We start from the raw sequence: 24,539 nt of genomic DNA on the forward strand, positions 1-24,539 counted from the left end.
CTCTTCCTTTGTTAACCACAACCATAATGCTTTGTTAACCAATCAAAACTTGGTTTAGTGGTAAGGTCTATATTTCCCAAGTCCCAACTACGAGGTTGTGGGATCAAATTCTGTTGAAATATGCCTTGAATTTGGGTTTAGGAGCAGCGAGCTATAGCTCGAGAGGTAGCTCGGTAGTTTCGGAAGCATATGGAGTTGCGGCGAAATTGGAGCTATAGCTCCTATGCGAGTGAGCTATAGCTCACGAAGACAGATTGGTTCGACTAGGTCGAGCGATAGCTCCCTACCGCGCGTTACAACAAATTCCACAAATTCCATTAGAGGCACTTTAATTTGTTCTTTTCTAACATCTGTTACAACAAAGATATAATTTGTTCTTTTCTCACATCTGTTACAACAAATTCCATTAGAGACACTTTAAGGTAGGGATTCTCTATTTCTCTTACCCTCCCCCCTCCACTCCTAAAGCTTAACCTGCTAACTCGAAGTGAAAGGACCTACGAGAGTAAGGTGAATAGAATAAAGCCTTAATTGTGCATTTTACTTGTAAAAAATAGAAAAAGAAAAACAAAGGAGTAGATGGAGAATGAAGTGGCAGGCTAACAGATAAGAAGCTACGAGTAACAGACAGCAGAAGTCCTGTTATCTCAAACTGAAACCTCATCATTTTCTCTCTCCTCCATCCATGCCCTCACTCCTTTCATGGCTTCTTTACCTTCTGTTGCTGTCAATGGCAATCTCAAACTCGACCCTGACTTAAGAAAGTCGACACCCATCCATGAAAAGGTATCAATTTCATCATCACTACTTCAATTTTATTCTACCTATTTTTCCATGATCGTGTAATTGTGTTACTGCTTATAGTTGTGATCTTTCTGTTCATTTCAATGCAAATTCTTCAATTTTGTGTATTTATGCATCAATTCACCTTTCTGGGTTAGTTTAACTGTCATTTTCAATTGATTCAGTTACTTCCTAGCTTAAATTTGGAAAATTTAATGAATTTTACACCCCCTTTATTAAGTTATGATGATTTAGGATATGATTATATAATGGGTGTTGAATTTTTAGCATAATTGTTGATTATTTTCTGTAATTTTGGAATTTCAGAGTCCAAGTGTTAGCTACCCAAATGTTAACTTGGAGAAGAGTTTCATAACTTTAAAAGAGGCATTATCTACCTTTAATGAAGGTACACAAGTTGAATCTTCATTCTATGTTCCCTTGTTGCAAGAATGTGTTGCGAAACGATCTTTGTCGAATGCTCAAATGGTGCATGCCCACATTGTTAAAACTGGAACCCATGAAGATACATTTGTTATGACTTTTCTTATTAATGTGTATGCTAAATGTGGGCGGATGGAGTATGCACAAAAGGTGTTTGATCGATTGCCTGGGAGAAATGTTGTTAGTTGGACAGGGCTTATGACGGGTTATGTTCATGACTCGCAGCCTGAGGTAGCCATTCGAATTTTTGTAGATATGTTGGAAGTTGGGGCGTACCCAACGATTCATACGTTGGGTACGCTATTAAGTGCTTGTTCATCTATGTTACTTGTAAAATTGGGGAAGCAAATTCATGCCTACATTGTTAAATATGGTATAGAATCTGACACGAGTGTTGGCAATGCCCTTTGTAGCTTTTACTCCAAGTGTAGAAGGTTGTCTTCGGCTGTTGATACATTTAGAAGGATAGAAGATAAGAATGTTGTCTCATGGACCACGGTCATTTCTGCTTGTGGCGATAATGGGGACCCTATGATGGGCGTAAGGTATTTTATGATGATGCTGTCTGAAGATATTGAGCTCAATGAGTTCACATTCACCAGCATCTTGAGTTTGTGTTGTGCAATGCTCGCTTTGGAAGTAGGGAGACAAATACATTCCTTGAGCGTCAAACAGGGGTTTCAAGGGAATCTGCTAATCGATAATTCAATAATGTACTTGTACTTGAAATGTGGATTGATTGATGAAGCAAAAAGACTGTTTGATGAGATGGACTCTGTCAGCTTGGTTACATGGAACGCTATGATAGCAGGCCATGCCCAAATGATGGATCTTGCAGAGAATCGGATTTCTGCTCACCAAAGTGGAAATCAGGGATTAAATATCTTTTTGAAGATGAATAGGTCTGGTGTAAAACCAGACCTTTTCACCTTGTCAAGTGTCTTGAGTATATGTAGTTCTCTGGTGGCCTTGGATCAAGGGGAACAGGTTCATGCTCAGACCATAAAGAGCGGGTATTTGGCTGATGTTATTGTGGGAACTTCCCTGCTTAATATGTACAATAAGTGTGGCAACATTGACTATGCTGCCAAAGCTTTCGAAGAGATGCATACGAGGACTATGATATCTTGGACATCTATGATCTCAGCTTTTGCCCAACATGGCCGATCACAGGAAGCACTGCAATTATTCAAGGAAATGTTAGTAGCTGGAGTGAAACCAAATAAGATCACGTTTGTTGGTGTATTAGCTGCTTGTAGCCAAGCCGGCATGGTTAATGAGGCCCTAGAATACTTTGAAATGATGAAGAAAAGCTACAAGATTAAACCGATACTGGAGCATTATGCATGTTTGATAGACATGTACGTAAGGCTAGGGCAATTGGAGGAAGCCTTTGCTCTGACCAAGAAGATGAACAGTGAACCCAATGAAGTGATCTGGTCAATTTTGTTTGGAGGTTGTAGAAATCAAGGAAATATGGAATTAGGCTGTTATGCTGCTGAACAATTGCTCAAGTTGAAGCCTAAAGATAAAGAGACCTATATTCTAGTGTTAAACATGTATATTGCAGCTGAAAGATGGCAGGATGTCTCAAGAGTAAGAAAAATGATGAATACTGAAAAGCTTGGAAAGTTGCAGGATTGGAGTTGGTTAAGCATCAAGGACAAAGTATACTCGTTTTCACCAAAAAATTGGTCGTATCCTCATAAAATAGAGATCGAGCAATACTTGAGCGTGTTGCTTGATGAGTTCAAGAGTAAGGGATATCAGTCTCAAAGCACGCAAGTAGTTGACGGGGAGGACAATGAAGCAGAACCTGCATCGACTGTAAATCACAGTGAAAAGTTAGCCATTGCTTTTGGATTGTTGCAGACAAGTAAAGGAATTCCACTAAGAATTGTCAAGAACATTAGTATGTGTAGGGACTGTCATACATTCATCAAGTTTGTCTCTGAATTTACTGAACGTGAAATCATAGTCCGTGATAGTAAGCGACTCCATAGATTTGTCGATGGACATTGTTCTTGTGGAGATTTTGGCAATCTATTATAATTTAATTATTTTCTGTTTGCTTGGGTGATTAGTTAAATCATACTGCCCACCGTAAAATCAACTTCGTATTTCAGATATACTCGCACAAGTAGAGCACGAAAAAAGTGAGTTGAGTGAATGCAAGGGTAGGGATGGAGGCAACAAACTGACCACCAGAAGAGCTGTTGATGGTTAGTAAAAACCACCGAAAGTTTGAATCTTTAAGCTAATTGAAGAACGTAGCAAACCTTTTTTTTTTTTTTTTTTTTTTTTATATATAAGCTTTAACAGCTAAAATACTGAAAGTCAGTAGATGTCTCAAGCTAATTACTAGTACTACACAATCCAATCTGGCCATTAAGTGTCAGTGACGACAATAATACATCTATTCTCCAAGTATAGTTTTAAATTATGTCATACATATAAATATAGTTTTCATCATAGTCGACAAACAATGATTTAAGCCAAACTAAAGATTAAATGAATAGATTTCATGACAATGAATTGGGATATACTGTAAATACACATATATAACATATATACGCTATCAGACTGCTAATCATCTTAGAAAGGTGCCACCGACTTCTGAAAAGATACCACGTTGTCTAACTCTTTGGAGCCTTGGCATCTTGCTGAGACTCTGTAGACTGGTTTTGTTGATGCTCTTGGGTCTGTTGTGGTGCCTGTTGGTGTTTTTGGTTGTTTTGTTGCTGCTGCATCTGGTACATGTTGTATAGAGAAGGCTGCATCTGCAGCATCTGGTTATTCGACATTACCTGATGGGGCAAGCAACTCTGAGGTGTGTCACCTCTGAGTTCACCAGATTCAATCTTCAGACGCTGGACTTCTGCCGAAAGTGCTTCATTGAGTGCTGCAATATCAGGAAAAAGAGAATTATAAAGCATAAATGGTCACAGTTTGAAGCTTTTCGATCCCTTCCTGATGAAAGTAAATCTCAACACTACTCAACAATTACAAAACATTAACACAGCAGATATTCTGACTTGCAATTTTAAATAAATATGGAATCAGACTGCCAAACCCCAAATTCCCACAGGCCACAGGCTCAACCAGAGTCTGAAATTATTTACATCGCCTCCTTGGAAAAGGGGGGTGTCAAACACAAGATAGAGTGGTAGACAACAAGGATATGCATAAAGCCATAAATATGTCAGATGTTCAATGATGCCCCAACAAAATTTTTACTAGTACTAAAGACAATGAGTGGGAAAATTATTTGGTCTTTAAGTTAAGCTCTACATCTGACCTGGATCAAGGGCTGAAATGCTAAAAGTAAGATCTTAAGGTCAGTAAAAAAATTATTTTTAAAAGAAGAAAGCTGAACCATAGAATCCTTGACTCTTTACAAGACCTGTGCATGCAGGGCAACCAAGCCCCTTGAAAAAGTATCTACTTCCCGAAAAAGGAGGATAAAGAGCACTAGAGCAGCCTTTTTTGTTACAATGCATTTGGTTGGACAACAAAGGGTGTATATAGCTTAGACACAATAAGGACACAAAAAGATTTTAAAACCTCCTATATAAAACCAACTGGAGCTTTTGTTTCTACAAGTTTTATAAAGTAATAAATTGATTCAAAATGACAAGCCTTAATAGCACATATTGTCCCTGAAGTTGTAATATACGGTGTACTTATATAACTACTTGTTCATTTAATGTAAATTTCTTCATCAAAACAATGCATCTCTATTATATAAGCCAAAGGGTAATGTAATGGACTAATGGTGTCCAACTAAAATATCCTTAAATTTTTACTTATAGGTGCATAAATTTAGATTTCCAAAGCATGCATTGCGTGCATATAGATCTAGTAAAAAACAGTATCAAAACTCTCTCAAGTTGTTAAGGGGTAGATATTTCTACAAATTACACAAGACTACAAACTTATATTAAGGTTTCCAACTAGGCCAACAGACCATTTGATAGCATCACCAAACATCACAACAAAGCTCAGCTACTGACAAGAGTTAGAGGGATGTCTGACCCACATCCTTACCTATTAAAAAAAATGTAAAGTGGCTTCTAAACTCTCAAAACATTTTTTATTTTTTGAGGGAAATCACAAACTAACATCCTTCAAAAACTCATACAAAAGATGGATGTCAATCTTTAAAGCAAGGGCTGCCAAATTATTGACTCATACTATTCAACTGGACAAGGACAGGACGAACAATTAACTAAGAATTTATATGTTGTACAGTCAGCAGACTTTATCATCTTAACCAAGAGGGTGTTAATGTTTCACTCATTATCGCTAACTGATTATAGAATCTGCTGTTACACTTGTTTCCAGCTAAATCTCATCTAATGCTTTTTCTCTTGGGGCAATCAAAGCGATATTCTTTCCAGCATCATATATGCATCAGTATCACCCTATATGCAAGTACCCAAACCGCATAGAAAATTTTCAGATACCAGCCAAAAAAAAAAAATGTTGCAGTTTGCATTGGGTTTTAGGCTTTTAGCACATAATGGACAAGTGCTAATATTCTTCACATGTGGAGCTAAGTTTACAGTTGAGCTTGAGCTGCATTTAATACATGATGACACACCATTTTCACAACATATCATCCTTTCAAGATGTAAAATATTTCAATTGTTAACTTCGAATTCAGTAAAAATATTATTCAGGTTCAGGGCAATAAATCACTTCTATAAACCCAGTTTGTTTGTTTTTTTTGGGTATGACCAATACAATAAAAAAATTAAAAAAAAAAATCCTAGAAAAGAAAATGACCATTTTTTCTTTTACTAGCTAAATGAGCCTATCTATTGCAAATCTATGATCACATTCCCTTACACTTTTAATAACATCCTTTTCATTTACGCTAAAATATAGTATGTCTTTTCTACTAAATAAAGATATGTAGATGCCACTCCCACTACAGAAGATTCTCATACTTTTTTTATAAAAAAACAAGTGCAACAACCAGAATTGGGAGTTTTCATAACACCATTACTCTTGATGCACACTCTCTGCTCTAACATGAATTGCAAGTTGACAATTTGATAAGTTAAACTCACAACAAATCTTTCAATATAAGACAGGACCACCCAAAAGGACTAACACCTTAATTTCAAGCAGGGAATAACTTATTTTTGTTGTTATGCATATGCTAATCAACGAACCAAAAATGATACCAAGAGGCCATCAAACCAACCTCAGATTTCAAGGAAAATTTTCATTTCATAATCAAAATATAATATTGTAAAAAGGTTAAAACTGCCCAGGAATCAATCAAAAAAGTTTTGTGATGATTGATTGGAAATGCCTCAAAGATCTGAAATGATGATAAGAATGAGAGGAAGAAAGTTCTAATATTAACATTTACAAATTAAACCCATTAATTTAATGACAATAATCAGGATAAGAGTTAAATTAAAGATTATATTCTAAGTGGGCTGGATACATTCTTCGAGATCTATTTTATAAGCACAAACACATTGGATCACTGCAATAAACAATTAGACAAAGCATATGACTTTCTCCTCTAATAAAGGTATTTTAAGCAGAAACTGGAAAATGCTAGAGGGTTCAAAAGCAATATCTGGCAAAAATCATTTCTTGATTAGTAAGAAAAATACAAGAAAGCTAGACTTCATGATCAATTTCTGACCCTTCACCTTTCTTCAGGATTAAAGGGAATGAATTAACTCAACTTTGACATGAGATGCTGCTTCAATTACTGAACATTACTCCGTATGACCAATGCAGAAAGGAATTAACAATTCACAATATTATACCCAAAAATTACCTACTTACTTTTCCCATTACTATAAACTCTTCCCATCAATAAAAAAGGAACTAACAATTCAGGATACAACACCCTTAACCACATATTAATTTTTGCCAATTTAAACTCTTCCCATCAACTACTCAGTTCCAGCCTAATATATCTTCAGTAGGCCATAGGGCAACCAATTACTTTATCTACATCATCAATAGTCACACCCAACGCCATTTAGCATGAAAACAACTAAAGTAGAGAGTGCTCTAAGGGGTGAAACTTGGTATCAAAGTTGTGAAACGGGCAAGGATACACAGTTTGCTACCTAGTTTTGTAAAACTAGTTCAGAAATGTACTATTCTACCAATATGCATGTAGCAATTTGCACATTTCAGAACAAAATGTAGGTCGGGAACAATGCATAAATCACATAAGAAGTAGAAAATGATGAAACAGCTGAAAAGCATACCATCCCTAAGTTGGGCCTGTTGCTCCATGGCTTGAAGACGGAATTTCAACTCATTGTTCTGACTAGTCAGTCCAGCAGAATCCCTCTAAAGAAAGAAACAAATACACTTGTTTAAGTCTCAGCTGGCAATAGCAATAATTTAAAAGAAAGGCAAGGAAGCACAAAAGCAGCCAGCCAAAAATTAAATTCATACACACCTGAAGATGTGTAAGCTGAGCAGAAAGTGTAGTAGCTTCTGTCTGTAATGTTTGCACCTTATGCTCCAGCTCTGCAATGTATCTCAATTTTCGTTCCTTGGAACGAGCAGCTGACTGGCGATTGGCTAAAATCCTGAAGCAAAAAGCATATAAAAGTAAGAAAACTAAACGATCAGCAATAGCAAAATATAAATACATTAGTTTACCAACAATTTTTGAACATTGTTCAAACCTTTTTACACGCTTTGGATCTGACATCGCGATTTCAGCTAATTTCTCATTTGCCATAATCTTTTTCAGTTCTGCAGGACTAAAATCACCATTGGCAAACTCCAAGCTGAATTGACTGTTATTCCCATCAAATGAATTGCTAGGTGAATGCTGAGCTGACCGAATACCAGGCGAAGGTGGAAGCTTGGGCGACTCATCACTAAAATTCAGGTTCCCCATAAAACTATCCATTGAAAGACTTCTGAAATGCCTACCAGTTGGAGCAATATCTCCAGTGGCACACCTTTTGCCCCTCTTCGAAGTAGCCCCATGAACACCATGAGAATTCCCAGCAATGCTACTTTCAACTTCATTCTCACTACTATCATTAGTCCTCGTACCACTCGCCCTACTATCCATATCCTTATCCTCCATACTCGACGAATTCAAGGCATCAAGATTGTCCAAATTCATATAAGCTGAGAACAGATCATCCACCACTTCACCCTCAAATTTCCTCTCACCACCCCCTTCACCACCAGCATTCCCCGCCGTCCCACCCCAATCCGCCTCACGCTTCAACACAAGCTGTGCCGGCTTCTCCCTCTCCCTCTCCTTCTCCTTAGCCATAAACTGATTCACCGGAGCTTTCCCACTCGAAGCAAACCCCAATGGAACATCACTACTAGACCGTCTATGTCCTCTACGAGGCGGTAACCCCTCATTCACATAAACCCCACTTCCACCCTTAAACCCACCATCTTTCTCATCAACAGAAACCTCATTACAACCCGAATTCGGCACTCCAGCCTCCCTAAACACCGTGGGACTCAACGGCGGCAAATTATCAAACGAAAAGAACGACGATTGCGACAACGACCGCGAATGCGTCGGCCCTGAATTAAAATTCTGGGTTCCTCCCCCAACTTGCTGAGGAGCAGCAATTCTGGGAGATATAGAATGTGGGTGTGAAGGAGGAATTCCAGCAGGTCTCTTACTATTACTAATATTAACACTATAATTACTCTGATTAATCCCTTCTAATACACTCAAATTCTGCATTTGACCACTAATCCCCAATTGATTAACACTTTGCTTATTATAAACTGAAGATGAACAATTCCCAAACGATGATTGAATTCTTTGCATAACCCCAGTTTCATCACTACCCTCCATAATTAATACCCTAATTTACAAACCCAAAACCCTAAATCTCCCTCAAAACCCCCAAATTCTTCAAAACAACAACAAATCAACAAAAATCACAAGACCCTAAAAATCAGAACTTTCACTAAGATCGGAGAAAAAAGTGAACTTCACCTTGAATAACAGTAGATTGAACAAGAAGATTCTGGAAAATTGTAAACTTTATAGTAAAATCGTGAAGAAGAAGATGAAAGAAGATAAAATGATTCGATTGAGACTAGCGCGAAGATTTTTAGCAAATTTCTCTCTCCTCTATACTCATAGAGTCATAGTCATGTGAGTGAGAGTAAATTTAATTTTTTTTAAATAAATTTGAGAAATAAAAAAAAGAAAGTGAATATTTGGAGATTTGGTATTTCATGTGAGTTTGGTGTGAATGTTAATTTCATTCCGACGCGTTTTGACTTTTTAAATTGATATTTAAATTTTGTAAGAGAAGAGATACCCGTGATTTTCGGATTTTGGTCTGACCGCCTTATCTTATCTGACCGGGTTCCTTGAATTTCACTGCCTTTCGGGTAGACAACTAGACATATATCACCCGTAAAAAAAAACTAGACATATACGTAGAGCTTGTTCTCATCAGATTATTTTCACTTCAATTTAGTTCAATTTAGTTTAGTTCAGTTCAGTTCAGTGTATCTCAATTCAGTCAATGAGATAGGTCGTATGTATGTATCACATAGTTTTAAGTTTTACTCTCTCTATCCTTTTATTTTGTTTCATCGTCATTTTTTAGGTTACACTTCATACTTTATAAACTTAGACCGTAAATTAGTTAGATTCGGCTAATTACATAGTTTATTAATATTCAATTTTTATATTTTTTATGTGTATGGAAATAAAGATATGTGTGTTCTGATATGCGTCTTAAAAACCGTGAAAAATAAATGGGGCAAAAAAAATAGGAATAGAGGAAGTAAGTTTTAAGTCACCACTTCTTTAGGTTGTTGCAACTCTTGTAAGAAAGACATAAGACATACGGAGTATTTATATTTTACCTATCGTAAAGCTAATTGTGTTTCATATTATTTTACGGTTTAAAACTCTAAACTCATTTAATTCTTACATGTAAATTAATTAAAATCCCTATTAATAATAATAAATATATGAATAAATAAACCATATAACTTAACCTTTTCACAAATTTTATATGTAGCTGATCACACCATGTGGTTGGAGTACGGTTACTTGGTCACTGGTTGCTCGGTTAGTCAGGGGTTACACATTTAGGGGTTACCCGCTTAGTGTTTTAATGTTTTTTAGCTGACCAGCCACATAGATTACGCGTTATAACCTTTTTATATGTCTTCTAAAATAAAAATACGTAGTAAAAGATATATCTACACATATTTTTCTACTTGTACTTCAAATTAGGGTTGTACACCGGTTCAAAATTGGACTAGACCTATTGGGACTAGGACCTAAATTAAAGAATTTTGAGGATCGAAGACCGGACTTGATTCAACAGGTTCGGGTTTGGACCAGAACGGACCTGTTTTGTAATTTTTTTCGTTTTTTTAATAAATAACCTATTTGACTTGTATTTGAACCTGTTGCATAATTTGGACCTGCTTTGATTTTTGAAACAAAAAATGCTTTTTGAAAAAAAAAACAAAAAAAATTACCGGGCTTCAGGTCCGGACTTGAAAGCCCCAATTTTAGACCTGATCTGGACCGGATCCAAAATCCTTGAATTTCCAGGATCGGACCTGAATCTATAGGTCTGGGTCAAATCCAGTCCCAGCAAGTCCGGCTCTGGACGGTTTTCAAATCCGATCCTGTTTATGTACACCCCTACTTCAAATAATTTAGGGATGCATTACCAATTTCTCTTTAAAAATATTATAACAGTGGAAAATTTTGTAATTACTACTCTTACCCTACACTTAGGGCATGTTCACATTTATTGAACTTAGCTTAACTGAACTGAACTAAATTGAGTTAGAATAAATATTTTATGAGAGAGGAAAATTAGGAGCTGAACTAATTGGAGGCAAACTGAACTAAACTGATTGGAGCTGAACTAAACTGAACTGATTGGAGCTGAACTAAACTGAACTGATTAGAGCTGAATTAAACTGAACTGAAATTAAGTAAATGTGAACAGGCCCTTAGGGGTGTAAATAAACCAAGCCGATCAATAAACTACTCGGGTTCGAGCTCGATTGAAGCTCGTTTATGTTCGTTTATTTGATAAATTAAATGAGCTAAACTTGAACAAATTTTGAAGCTTGTTTAATAAATGAGCTTGAACATGAACATAGATATGGTCGTTCAAATAAGATCATGAACAACTTATTTATTTATATTTACGAACTACTCGTTTATTTAGATTCATGAATTACTGATTTATTCACAATTGTTAATTTAATTCTTAACTTTTTTAATAATTAAGATTAATTCTTAGGTTAATAATTAGGATGTATTATTATGCTAATTTCGAGATTTTCAAATGTAAAAAAATACAAGGCTCGTTTATTAGAGAAGCTCGTTTATTATTATACTCATTCATAAAACGCTTGTTTATCAACTCGTTTCATAAACGAGCAGTTCACGAACATGTAGTGTACTAAACGAGCCAAGCTTGGACAAATTTTTAAACTCGCTTGAAAGCTCGAGATCGTACTCGGACTCGCCTAAGTTAAATGAACTTGAACATGAACAAGGTATTACTCAGCTCGGCTCATTTTCACCCCTAGCTACACTTATTATTTGTGTATGGTTAATTTTAGGTTTTAACTATGAAAGCTATATTTAACTATGAAGGCATCGACTAAACACAAGTAATTAATATAACGTACTGTACAAAATGATTTTGTAAATAATTATGTGGATAATGGATAATGAATGAGTCTCGTCAAAAAAATAAAAAATGATTAATGAATGAGGTAGGAGGATTGAGTAACCCTTTTATATATTTTCAAAGAAATAGATAACATTGTTTATATTTTGATGGGATTTTGACATTTTGTATATTGTGTAGGATGTATGTCATCGAATGAAATTTGAGTATAAAATATTGAGAACGGCTATGTTTGTCATTTAATAATCAATATAAAAGTTTCCTAAAAAAAAAAAAAATCAATATAAAGGTTTATTTTTATTGAAATGTTGACTTGTTAATAATTGTGGACATTACAAATTATTAAATTAGTGACACAAATTTTGGTTCAACAACCATTTGCATTATTATGAAAATTAGTATAAAAACACGTTGAGCTTGACAATTAGGAGGCTAGTACAACGAATTACTGATGAATAATTGATGACTATCAACTACGGAGTATATAGCCATGAGCCCATGATCAAGGGGAATGGAGGCTATGTAACGATGGAATGGAATTAGAGGGGAGATTGATCTCTTCAAAAATAGATAGATTTAGAAGAATAACCGTTCATATTTCCTCTCCTCCCTTTTCCCTTCCCCCCTCTTCCCCTTTTTTTCCATCCCCTTTGTTTATACTAACACCCCGCAAAGATGAGATACCTCCTGACATCAATGACATGCTATTACGTCTTAAGCCTCTCCCTGCCAAGTGACTTATGTCTTGATGTGTTAAACCTCCGATTATGGACCTGTTCATTTCAGTTTAATTTCAGTTCAGTTCAGCTTTTACTTTTCTTTTCTCATAAAATATTTATTTCAGTTTAATTTAACTTAGTTCAGTAAATGTGAACAGGCCCTATGTCATATTTTTTACTATTATAATATATTTGTGTGGGGACACATAATTAAGGGCCTGTTCTCATTGACTGAACTCAGCTGAAATGAACTGAACTGAACTGAATATTTTATAAGAGAAGGAATTTAGGAGCTGAAATGAACGAAACTGAACTGAATTGAATTTCAACGTATGAGAACAGACCCTAAGTTGGTACTTCGTATTATGTTTGTGATACTTGTACAAACAATTCAAGGAATGCGTTTGATATAGTTAAGGCTCAAGTTCATTTAGGCCAATAAAAACAATTTGTCTAGCTATAAACTGAATTGAATTGATTGGAGCTATAAACTATAAAAAGTACTAAGTATAATTTATTTGAAGTATAGATAAAGCTTAATGACCTAAATCAGAATTGACTTTCAAACCAATCAAGTAAACCGCTTTCAAGCATAAACTTACAATAAAATCCAACCGTTATACTAGTATATAACTCATCATCAAAATATGACCCCAAACTTAACCAAATTTGATCAACTTAACTCCTACAAGTCCCACAACCAGTGCTGGCAATCCCTGACCCGACCCAAAGTTACTTAGATAAACCCGAATCGAATCCAAACAACCCTAATTCAACCCAATATGATCCAAATAAATTTTGCACTATTTTTGATAGTTCTAAACACAACCCGAAATCTAACCGAACCCAATTTGCTAACCCAAATTACCATCCCTACCCTACCACCTGTACAGATCTTGGACACACTTGAATAGTTGCAAGTTTTCGGGCCTTAAGAATCACCATTACCCTAAAAATACACAAGCCCAAATACCTATTTTATACAAATACCAAACACAAAAATTAAACTAAAATACAATTATTTTTCCGAATTTGGGCCTCAGCCCTTTAAAATAACACTGGCCGTCATTTTCCTCAAATTACAACTTTCTGAAAACCCTAATTTCCCAGAAAACCCCAATTCTCACTCCCACTATAAATACCCAAAATTCATTCCAATTTTTTAAATATCATTAATCAACAGCCCCCAATTAGCAAATCCACCGCTTTAATTTCATTAATTTTTCTGCATTTTATTGCTTTCTCTTATGTAAAGAGGTCAAATGATGCAAAATTTTCATTGGAGTGATTGCTCAGAATCTTTCTGGGTGTATGATAATCACCATATTAGATAGGAAGATCTGATGCGTCCTCTCAAAAAAATTATTTCTTTTTCTCAAAATTTGCATCTTTTTTTGATTTTAAATGAATTTAAAAAATTTGTTTTAATATTTTTTTTGGATGAAAATTAGCCGGTGATGATAGTATATTATTATGGTTGATTGCAGAATATGCATTTGCATATTGTTGATAAATTTGTACTAGGACGGTCTGAGGCTAATTTTATTGAGTTAGAAATTTATTATCTTTTTCTTATATTTATTAATTTTGTTTTAAAAAATTATTTGTTTTGAGCAAATTTGATGAATTTTATTGTTTATTATTGATTGCTAAATTAGCAGTGATTGAATTAGTGTGAATGATGAGATTATATAAAATTCACAGTTATCCCTGTCTGAGAAATCTGTGCTGAACTTTTGTGATCTGACACACCATTTTAATCCACCGCCCATTAAACTGTATTTCCTGGGGTTTTATTGGTTGCTTCAAAGTTTTTTCTTTCAATTTGTTAAATTTAAAATTTATGTTTTAAGTTATTTGCCAAAAAAAAAAAAAATCATACTAAAAAAATGAATGTGATAAAATTTGGTAGTGGCTGGTTCTCAGTATTAAGTTACGGGTGCATGAGCATTTAGGTGTAAGGTTTGCAATGATTTTAACTTGAGAAGGACCTTAATGGATCTTAATTAGATGAATTTTGAGAATTTTATTTTAGAATTTTTAATAATAAGTTGGCAAAATGGTTGAACTAGTGTGAATGATGAGAGTTGTATTAAAATCACTGTTATCCCTGTCTGAGACATCTGTGCTGAACTTTTGTGATCTGACACACCATTTTAATCCATTGTCCAAGGCTTTTGTTTTGCTACTTTAGACTATTTTTACACCATTATCTAATTTTCTTGTTTTAACTTAAAATCAAATTAATTTGACAAGTAAAATCATGAACATTTGGACTGATCTTTGTTGATTTTCAGAGTCAATGTAAACTTACAAGAGTTACCACTGCCGAACCGATCCGAAAAATATTCGATTTAGGTTTTGTTAGAGATATGTGTTATCGGAAAATAGATGTGTGATATATTTTCCATAAATATCATTAAAGGAATAATATATTTAGGTTTATTTTATGTTAAGATATTATTTAGTGAATATATCATTAGGATATATAATATATCTTTTGGGAAGATTGTTTCCTATCTTATGAGCATAGGTTTTGTATAAATACTCAACCTATTGATGAATAATAATTAAGCAATACAAAAGCTATTCATTATCTCTTCTCCCTAATTTGTCAGATTTAGACTCCCATGGACATAAAATTTAGTACAAGTACGACTTAACTTTAAAAATTAACCCGATTCAACCGTATTAAACCGATCCGATTATCCGAATTGACACCCCTAGGTCTGAAACCTGAGTGTATGAGTTTATCTATGTATATTCGGGTGCATAATACGGAGTAGAAGTTTTGAAAGAACTGTAACATACATTACAGATTTACAGGTATTTTTGGATGATGAATATTGTGTCCTTGATCCTTATTGTTGGTAAATGAGAGTTTGAATGAATTTTTAGTTAGGGATGGCAATTTAGTCCGGATCCGACCCTACTCCGCCCCGATCCGAGGTAAAATATCCGCTCCGAATCCGAGAAAAAAGTAATCCGAGTTCGACTCCGTTAAAATAATCCGACTCCGAGGCGGAGGAGGGTCGGAGTCGGATCCTACAAAAAATCCGAGAAAAAAACCGACTCTGACAAATGTCCGACTTTAACAGATTATCCGAATCCGACTCCGACTCCAATAGATAGTGGATTTTTGTGTGGGTTGTAAAGGCCCAAATAGCCCAACATCTCAAAGTATATTGAATAATGAAAAAAAAAAACTCGGATTCGGGTCGGATCGGAGTCGGAGGTCGGATATTGAAGGATTTAGCATAATTCACTCCGAGTCCGACCCGTTGCCATCCCTATTTTTAGTACTAATGTAGAGTACTATTTAACTTGCACCAAAATGCCTATATATGGCAATAACAATGTAGAGAGTAGAGCTGCTAGATAAAGGAATTTGGACCTGAGAACGACATGAATTGACACAGTTGATAGATAAAACTTCTAGTTAACGAATTACTTTTTTTGGTTTGGAAATAACCACAATTTTAAACAATGGAATTATTTTTTTATTTTTTTATTTTTTTTTTGACAAAAGATACTATTAAAGAAAAACAGAATTACAACCTAATACTAACTAAAACAAGAACACTCAACAACCTACACGCACTAGGTACTATTACAGGAAGATCGAAGAGAACCAAATACTGATAGGGTCTTGCAACAAACCAATAATTGCGGAGCCCAAACAACCATAAAAACCGAACCACATCCTAAATGTGGACCAAGAGAAGCCAAATGAACCGAAGCAGTCGAGATGGACCAAACGCGCAGAACACTAACATTGAAGAGAACCCGAGCTGGCACTGAAAGCAAAGGGAACTCATGATGGAAATTGTTGGGAGACGAACGAACCCGAAGTATGCACCCTGTTGCTGAGGATCGGACCTGAAACACCATTCCACTCCTAGGGAACAAAAAACATAACTACATCCTAGGAGTCTGGGAACAACACCTATAGAGTCATATACCTCAATGACTCTATGAGAAACCGTGCATCCAAATGCAGGTTCTCCTCTTGCAATTCTACCAACAGAGAATGCAAGAAAATGGAGGATTTTGCCTTGTTAAATCTAGTTTTTAAAGTTCACATGAGTTCCATGACATTATTTAGAGCAAATGAAAATGATCCCTAAATGAGTAAATTGATCTTCTACTATTCTAAAATAATTTCCTCACAATGGAGCTAGCTTCCCTCTCCAACCAAACCCGGTTTTATGACCAACTTAAGGCATAATATGGACTAATGATAGAGTTTAAAAGTAAAAGGCGAAAGACAATTGGATTGAGCCTTTCAACCTTGAAGGTGAGGGGTTTAATATCCACTACGGGCACTTTAAGGGTTAGGATTTCCTTTACCCTTCTCCCCTGCTTATAAAGTGGCTAATTTGCGTACCTGATCGGGTTGACCTGCGAAAGGTTCTAGTCTGATAGGACAGTTCTTCCTACCTTAAAATAACACCATTGAAGAGAATGAAAATTTATAAATCTAGAATTCAAAGTTAAGCCATATAATATGGAGTTTGCTAATCCTGCAGGCTGCAGCCTTTCAGGCAGTTCTTTAGGCTTTAAGCGAGCAACATCAACACAGTATTAAAACAATAGGCTAATGTTTGAAACTTTATTAAACCCGAGCCTACTGGATCTTGTGATTAAAGACCTCAAAACGCATGGATATATGTATAGGTAATTAGATATGATTTCGTACAAAAAAAAAAAAAAAAGTTACGACGATGGACTGGTTTTCATCACTTATCAAAGGAAGAGAATCATATAGCTTTGGATTCCGAAGAAAAACCGACATGTTTGGGGGAAGCTAGATGGTCTGCTAGCTTGGTCTCACTCATGCCATGATTTAGGATCTGTTCTCTTCACCCTTGACGGGAAACATCAATCTTATGTGGACTTTCTTTGCTAATACTGTCTTAGTTAAATCTATAGACTTTAGAATTCCTTGTAAAATATCCTAGCCATCATCTACTATAATGTGAAGCTCAACAAAACTCTGCAACAATGAGATTTTGCCATATTGATTAAGCTTTCCTCAGAAAGTAATTCCCAAAGCTAAAGCTTTCGGCCTTTATGAATTCTTTTCGATGTATCATGCATATACCCTAACTAACATAGACAACAAAGTATGGCAAATCCAGAAAATTAAAAACAAAAAGAAAGAAAACATGAACTTCAATTTTCCAACTAAGCCCTTTATAATGTTGACAAAGCAACTTTTTATCATAAAAGAAGGATGTTACAATTACCTTAACACTACGCCCACCATTACAGATACCTTCAAACACTAAATAGCTGCTTTACATGTACCACGTCACAAGAAGTGCCGAGTTGAAGGCCATGCTCTCTTACAATTGCATTTACCAGTTCATAAGCTCCACAGTTAGATCCCAAGCCAAGCAAGAGGAGGGTAGTAATTTATGAACACAACCATGGGCCTCATGAAAGAGATTCAAGTAATGATAATTGTCTTCAAATCCGCCAATTCAAACCCTCACTTGTAGCTGGCATCCACTACTACATATAAATGGATCTAATCAATTCAAATCTCTAAATCTATATTGCACTACCTGATGGTGATGTAGCGATTTGTCCCATGTTTAGCCCAGTGATCTTTGAGGTCTACTGGAGTTGAAAGATCATGCCCATCGGCAGCAAGCCTACTTAGTAGTTTGCTGAAGGCACTACCACTCATCTTTCGACCACCAACTCGAGCATGCCGCTTGTTAGGTACTGCAGGTAATGGGTACACTGACATTGTTGTTGTGCAACATGAGGACTGCCATCCTCCATTGCCCCATTTGTAGCACTGCCGATAAACCCCAGTACAAGAGCAAACAGGTGGTGGCATAGTTGACTCATCAAATGCTACTTGATTCAAGCCAAGATCTGGGCCCTTCCAGTCAGACTTGGGCCCACCCAGTTGCTTAAAGCCATCATCTCCATCCATGTCCGGCATTCCCTTCCACTCTTGAGATTTAGAAAACATAATTTTATTTAAGTCCTCACCTTCTCTCTTACCCTTGCGTCCAGATTTCGATGTTTTCTTGTTTGGGGATGCTGCACTAGGTTCTTTCGGCCGTTTCACTTTCCGGGGTTTTGCGCTCTCAGGAGCAACAGAAGTCAATGGTAGTGCATCTGGTACCTGAACTTCTCTCCCATCATAAGAAGCTTCGCCCACATGAGGAGGATGCTGCATATGTTGCTGAGGATGGTGCATGTGTTTCACACCACGTGAAATTTGGCAACTGGGTGGGCAACTGTTACTACCGTTCATAGAATTTTGTCGAAACTGGAGTGTTGCTAGAGCATTATCCCGCTCCATAAAGGCTTCATTTCTTTCCTGCATAGCAGTATCCCGTTGCATAATTGCCATGTCTCTCTCTTCCAAGGCCTTGTTCTTTTCATTGATGGCCATATTTCTCTCTTGGATCGCAGCATCTCTTTCAGCCATAATGGACATTATATGCTTCATTGACTGTGGTTGTTGCATCAACCACTGGAGTTGAAACAAAAAAATTCACAGCCATCAATAAAGGTATCCGACAAAGGAAACAAAGTCTACAAGCAGAACTTGGGTGAAGAACTAGGAAGATGACCAATTTTCGTCACTGTACCTGACTATGTGGTGGCTTATACATTTCAGGCTTATGTCTACCGTTCTCACGATGCCCATTATCATCCATTCTAAAGCAAAAATTGAGAAATGTCACAGATCACTAATGTTGCTACCTCTATGCTTATTGCGACCACCTGTATAAAAAGGCCAGTAAAAACAGAATATAAGAAATCAAAAGTAAGAAAACTGAAATCCCAGTTGAAGGTAAACAAAAAATTTAACATAAAATTGAAAGGTAGCACCAAAAAGATATACCACAATACCCACTCTATAGCCTGACAACATAATCTCACATGAAACTAAGTTAAGGCTGATCTGGAATGTAAAGGCTGTTCCATAAAGGATATTCAACTCACTGTTTCACAAAAAAGCCACCCTCAAAACACGTCTTATAAACACAGCAACATCTGCTAGACAGTCATGTTAATTCAGCCATTACATGTATTGATATTAGTCAATTTCACATACATATTATAGTAGTTATTACAAACTTTAAGAACCTCAATTTTCTTCCAAAAATAAAAATCAAGGAGTACCTCATATAATTTAGCACATGATCAACAAAAATGTCTTCTAAACCTATTGCATTACGATGAAGATGTTACTGACACGCAAATTTTTTAACTCGTAAATTCATGCTGTGAAGCAAGATGACACAGTGACTGTTGCACTTACTGCGATCTTGACCCATCCTAAGATAAAAACCTAAAGAGGGATCCAACATGAATAGAACATTATTGCAAACGTATGACACAATTTATGATAACACAGAGTAATTAGCATAGCTAAGTGAATTTCAGATACTTCTTGTGCTGTAGGAAAGGAGAACTTCTCCAAAAAAAACGAGCAGATACAAGGAATTACATTAACGATATATGAGCCATCTTTAGTACTCCGTATATTCATCAGCTTTGAGTGGTCTAAGTTAGTTTTTTTTTCCTCTCAGCAAACTCTTGGAGCTTTACTATTTGAAAAAGGCAGATGCTAACATCAACATTAGGCAACAGATCAAGAAATCATGTGCAATTGAAGAATCCACTAACAAATCAATTACTTTTTAGGGTTAATTGCAACTGCTACTCTTAATTAAGAATGTACAAAAACAAGGATACTAGGAAAGGTAAGAAAAAAGGGGAAAATATTCCAGAAAGGAAAATGCAAGGAAAGGAGTCTTCTAAACAACTGCCACTGCTTTATTCCTTAATTGTGTCCAGGAAGAGCAAGAAAAATCAACTGGTCACATTGTTAACTCCACTAAAGAGTACATTTCATATATTAGCTGCTGGAATTGAAGATAAAATCAAGATGTTTACACAGTTGTGGAAGCACAGTAGCACTAGCATGCAGTCCTATCCTCTACATAATTAATGCAATGCATCAGAATATCCCATAGATATAGCATAAGACAGAAAACTTTCGTTTGCCCACAGATTTCTATGAAAATTGTAGTAGAAGAACTGAAGAAGCCATGAGGCCATGACTATAATTTGCAAATTACTTAAAAAAAAAAAAAAACAACAGTAGAAAAGGCAAAATAAGTGAGAAAGCATAATTACACTATAGTGATTTAGCTGCGAGTTCAGAAGAGAATACCACAAGTACACAACATAATCTATCAATAATAAGACTTTGAATAGATATTTCTAGATCCACAGCAGTCTAATAAACAGCAAATTTACCATGCTTCTGAAATAGCAATATATATTAGGAACTAGGAAGTGGTGACTGGTGAGGTGATATTACCTCAACTATGGAGGTGTTCTAGCATTAAATTTGCAAAAGAGAACATGTTGGTCAGCAAGGAATCTGCATTACACAAGCAAATCAATTTTTTCAGAAAAATATAAAGATAAAAATAAAATGGAGCCATTATCATAGAATAATCCACATATTTTCGGTAATATTAAGAAACATCTTTTTTACTGTTTCTATTATTTATTTTTCTGTAAGAAATGCCATTCAACTACTCGTTTCAAGCATAAATGGAGTTGCTAATTAGGTCTCGGTGAAAATTCAAACAAAACAATTACAACAGCACATTAAGCTCTGGCAACACAGAAACAAACAAACAATCTGTTTTTATGCAGTTCAATTTAATTCTTATAATGAATTCAAAGAAAAATTTACGCAAAAACACAGTGTACAAGACATACAGATGATGAAAATTATATGTGATGCAGCTTTAGCACATACGAAAAGAAACTGAGCGAAGGGAGGGCACATGTACTAAAACAAGATAGGGTTAAAAGAAGCGAAACTGATCAATTAAAAGGGGAAATTAGGACAGTGCAGAAGCATTAAAGATGAGACAGCACATACACATACACACACAAACACCTAAGGTGAGCATAAATCACAAAATACAAATTTCCAGAGATAAATAGTACATTGGATGAAAGCAACAAATAAGATATCACAATTCCAAAAGAACTTTGACGGTAGGATACAAGTTTGGTCTCCCGAAAGGAATGATGAAAATAGTATAAAAAATCTAGGAGATTTTCAAGCGGAAGATCTTTGAGAAAGATATTGAACCAGGACGGAAAGGGGGTAAAAGTCAAGTCTAGGCATACATAGCACAAAAAGACTTGGTTTGATGGTAGTTTAATTCTCGAGCCAAGAGAAAGACTAACAACCAAAGGAAACACCATTGAGCAGACAAAAAGTAAGTCAAATTCCTTGACAGTGGACATCCAAATTCCCCAAGTTCTACTCTTTCACCAAAGGGGGGAAACAGAAGACATCTTAATCAACCATGAATCACTCCAACATAGAACAGCATTAATCATCAAAAAGAATAAGAAATTCCTCCTTAGCAATATGAGTAGGCTGTTTCCTAAGATTTTCTCACAATTCAACCGATAAGGGAGGGCAAGGAAGTTTACATAATCATGTACATTTGTACTGTATATCACCTTTGCTTCAGATAACATTTCTTGTAATCAACTTTGGTCAACCGTACATACACTTAACTTCATATCCTCTCTCAAGCCTGTTACTTCCACGATATCATTTGCCATCTCTAATCTATAAACCTCAAAAAATCCGAAAAATTCAGTACCGGACAAGTGGCCACGCCACAGAAAAGGGAGAATCAGATTCCATCATAAGCCAATTGGTGATATGTTGCTCCTTTCAGGAAATGAGATCACAAGTTTTCGATAGATTTGCGCTATACGATGAGCAAGAAATTGAATTCTAATAGTATAATGTAACTAAATCCCCGGCAACTCAAGTATCCAATTGTCCAAAGCAGACCAATTTATACTCGAAACCGAAACAATTAAGCTTATCAACACAAACAACACTACACATACAGAGCCAATCAACCAAATACTCAATTACTTCAATTTCTACAGAATTCACCAAAATGAGCTCAAGTCAAACACCCCCAAACAATCAAAAACCCCAAACCCCAAAAACCCCACAAAACCCAGTCAACCCGAGAAAAAATAATCCAAATTAACAATAAATCAGCCATATAAACAACCCTAAAAAACTCAAAAATCAGAAATCAGCAATCAAATTAAGCAAAAATCAACCAAGTAAAACACTAATAAACATAAATTCAAGCAAATGATGAAAACTATGCTGATCAAAGCAAACAAAAAACACCCAAAAAAAGTAAAAATAAAACAGATAAAATCAAATGCAAAGAGTTCAAATTGAAGCTTACCATAGCAAGAGGAAAAAATGGAGGAGAGAGTAAAAAAGAGTGTAAGAAAGAGAGAGAGAAACCCTAAATCGGAGGGAATATAGTAAATGAGAAATGTGGGAGGAACAGTTGGGGGTGGGGGATGGGGAAGAGAGAGAAAAAATAGGTGATGAAAATGATAAAAATTAAAGTAAAATTAATTATAGTAGTAGAAAATAAAAAAGAATTTCTTTAGACTTTCTTTGTCTGATCACTGTAAATTTATTTTTTTTTATAAAAAATAAATTTTGAGATTGTCTTTTTTTCTTTTTTGATTTCAAGCTTTTACTGTTTTCAGACTTCAGTGGACTAATTCAGCGTGGTGTGTAACTTGGTTGATGAGAAATGTTTTAGAGCGATTTCCTTAAATAATGCTAATTTCTTGACTTTAGGCATACTTATAACGTACCTATAAATGATTTTACCGATTTTTGTGCTCTTATAAATATATTGATGTTTTTCGAGTATTGCTATTCCAAAAAAAAAAAAAAAAAGGTTTTTCGAGTATTAATTTAAGATACAGAAAATGTACATGTACAATGTATTTGTATATTTTTTTACCATTTATAAATGATTTTAATAATTAAAACAATAAACAATAGGTCTTTTAGTGTATTGTGTATATATAATCATACATCAATTTTTTGGATAGTAAAGCTCTCCACTTAATCATGATGAGGTCAATAGGTAATTTTGCCTATTCTTTTCTGTCATGAGGAAGATAATTATTGCTTTTCAATAGTAATTACTATGTGTATTATTTTCAATGATAATTATTGTTTTCAATATAAACTATTGTTATTAGGCTTTAATCAGTGGATTCCTTTTATGTGTATTATTTTGAAACATTAATATACTCTTTTTGTAACATAATATATTATCTAATTTTTGTCAAATATGTACTACATACTATATCGGTCGATGAAACCGTGTACATTGTAATTAAAGCTCAATGACAATACATGACTTCCCAGTATCCCACCATGTGTCACTATTAGTTTAAGATAAAAATGTTATCGACAATTTTCACACTAACATGTGTGTATATACTTATAAATAAATAAAACACCTTGGTACAATGATACATAAAACATAACTAATATTTTAATTCATGGAAATTGTTCACCTTATATTTAATTAGTACAAAAACTATAATTGGTTTGGAGTATCATTAGGAAGTGTAAGGCTATGAGCCTTTGATTTATTGTCCTAGCTGAAATGTTACAATTTACCATTGTTACCGTGAGATTAATTGTGTTACAGATATGGTTTCAGTTGGACTTTTGTGGCATTTAATTGAGGATTGTAGCGGAGTGACTTGTTAAAAAAGTGTCATGACAGTTTAACTAATTTGTCTTTTCACTTATTTTGTGCTTAGTTTTGCCTTTTTGTATGCCTTTTTACTTCATTTCTTGCTTTTATTAAGGGGTTTTGCCAATTTGCCATTTTGCCCTCTCTTAAAAAATGTAATTGTGTATGGGATCATCATGATCTACACCTTTATTTACATTTACCAAAAATCAATGAATGGGTAAATTTTGTTACAATCGCACTAATATTGCCATATACATTTTTTAATTTTATTTGACAGGAATTATGCCATATATTATTGA

General features: G+C 35.2%; 3 protein-coding genes across 4 annotated transcripts; 1 reads left to right on the forward strand and 2 right to left on the reverse strand.

Moving 5' to 3' along the window:
* The first annotated feature begins 535 nt into the window (after positions 1-535).
* Positions 536-3,296, forward strand: LOC110724696 (putative pentatricopeptide repeat-containing protein At5g52630). The gene is made up of 2 exons (XM_021904142.1): positions 536-786; positions 1,111-3,296. The coding sequence occupies exons 1-2, from the start codon at positions 703-705 to the stop codon at positions 3,277-3,279; spliced, it is 2,253 nt and encodes a 750-aa protein (XP_021759834.1). The 5' UTR covers positions 536-702; the 3' UTR covers positions 3,280-3,296.
* Positions 3,297-3,592: 296 nt separating this feature from the next.
* On the reverse strand, positions 3,593-9,467 carry LOC110724697 (transcription factor RF2a-like). Its single transcript, XM_021904143.1, has 4 exons — positions 7,905-9,467; positions 7,673-7,805; positions 7,476-7,560; positions 3,593-4,129 (listed from the first exon to the last, which is right to left on the reverse strand). The coding sequence occupies exons 1-4, from the start codon at positions 9,056-9,058 to the stop codon at positions 3,864-3,866; spliced, it is 1,638 nt and encodes a 545-aa protein (XP_021759835.1). The 5' UTR covers positions 9,059-9,467; the 3' UTR covers positions 3,593-3,863.
* Positions 9,468-17,771: 8,304 nt separating this feature from the next.
* LOC110724698 (protein BASIC PENTACYSTEINE6-like) lies at positions 17,772-23,077 on the reverse strand. 2 transcript variants are annotated; one of them, XM_021904144.1, is made up of 4 exons: positions 22,909-23,075; positions 20,976-21,038; positions 19,231-19,366; positions 17,772-19,112 (listed from the first exon to the last, which is right to left on the reverse strand). In XM_021904144.1, exons 3-4 carry the CDS (start codon positions 19,297-19,299, stop codon positions 18,180-18,182), a joined length of 1,002 nt encoding a protein of 333 aa, XP_021759836.1. In that variant the 5' UTR covers positions 19,300-19,366; positions 20,976-21,038; positions 22,909-23,075; the 3' UTR covers positions 17,772-18,179. The 2 variants fall into 2 exon arrangements, with proteins under 2 accessions (XP_021759836.1, XP_021759837.1); XM_021904145.1 differs by lacking the exon at positions 20,976-21,038 and having other exon boundaries at positions 22,909-23,077.
* Positions 23,078-24,539: the final 1,462 nt, after the last annotated feature.

Source organism: Chenopodium quinoa, unplaced genomic scaffold, assembly GCF_001683475.1.
Source record: "Chenopodium quinoa cultivar QQ74 unplaced genomic scaffold, ASM168347v1, whole genome shotgun sequence".
NCBI classification, from domain to species: domain Eukaryota; kingdom Viridiplantae; phylum Streptophyta; class Magnoliopsida; order Caryophyllales; family Amaranthaceae; genus Chenopodium; species Chenopodium quinoa.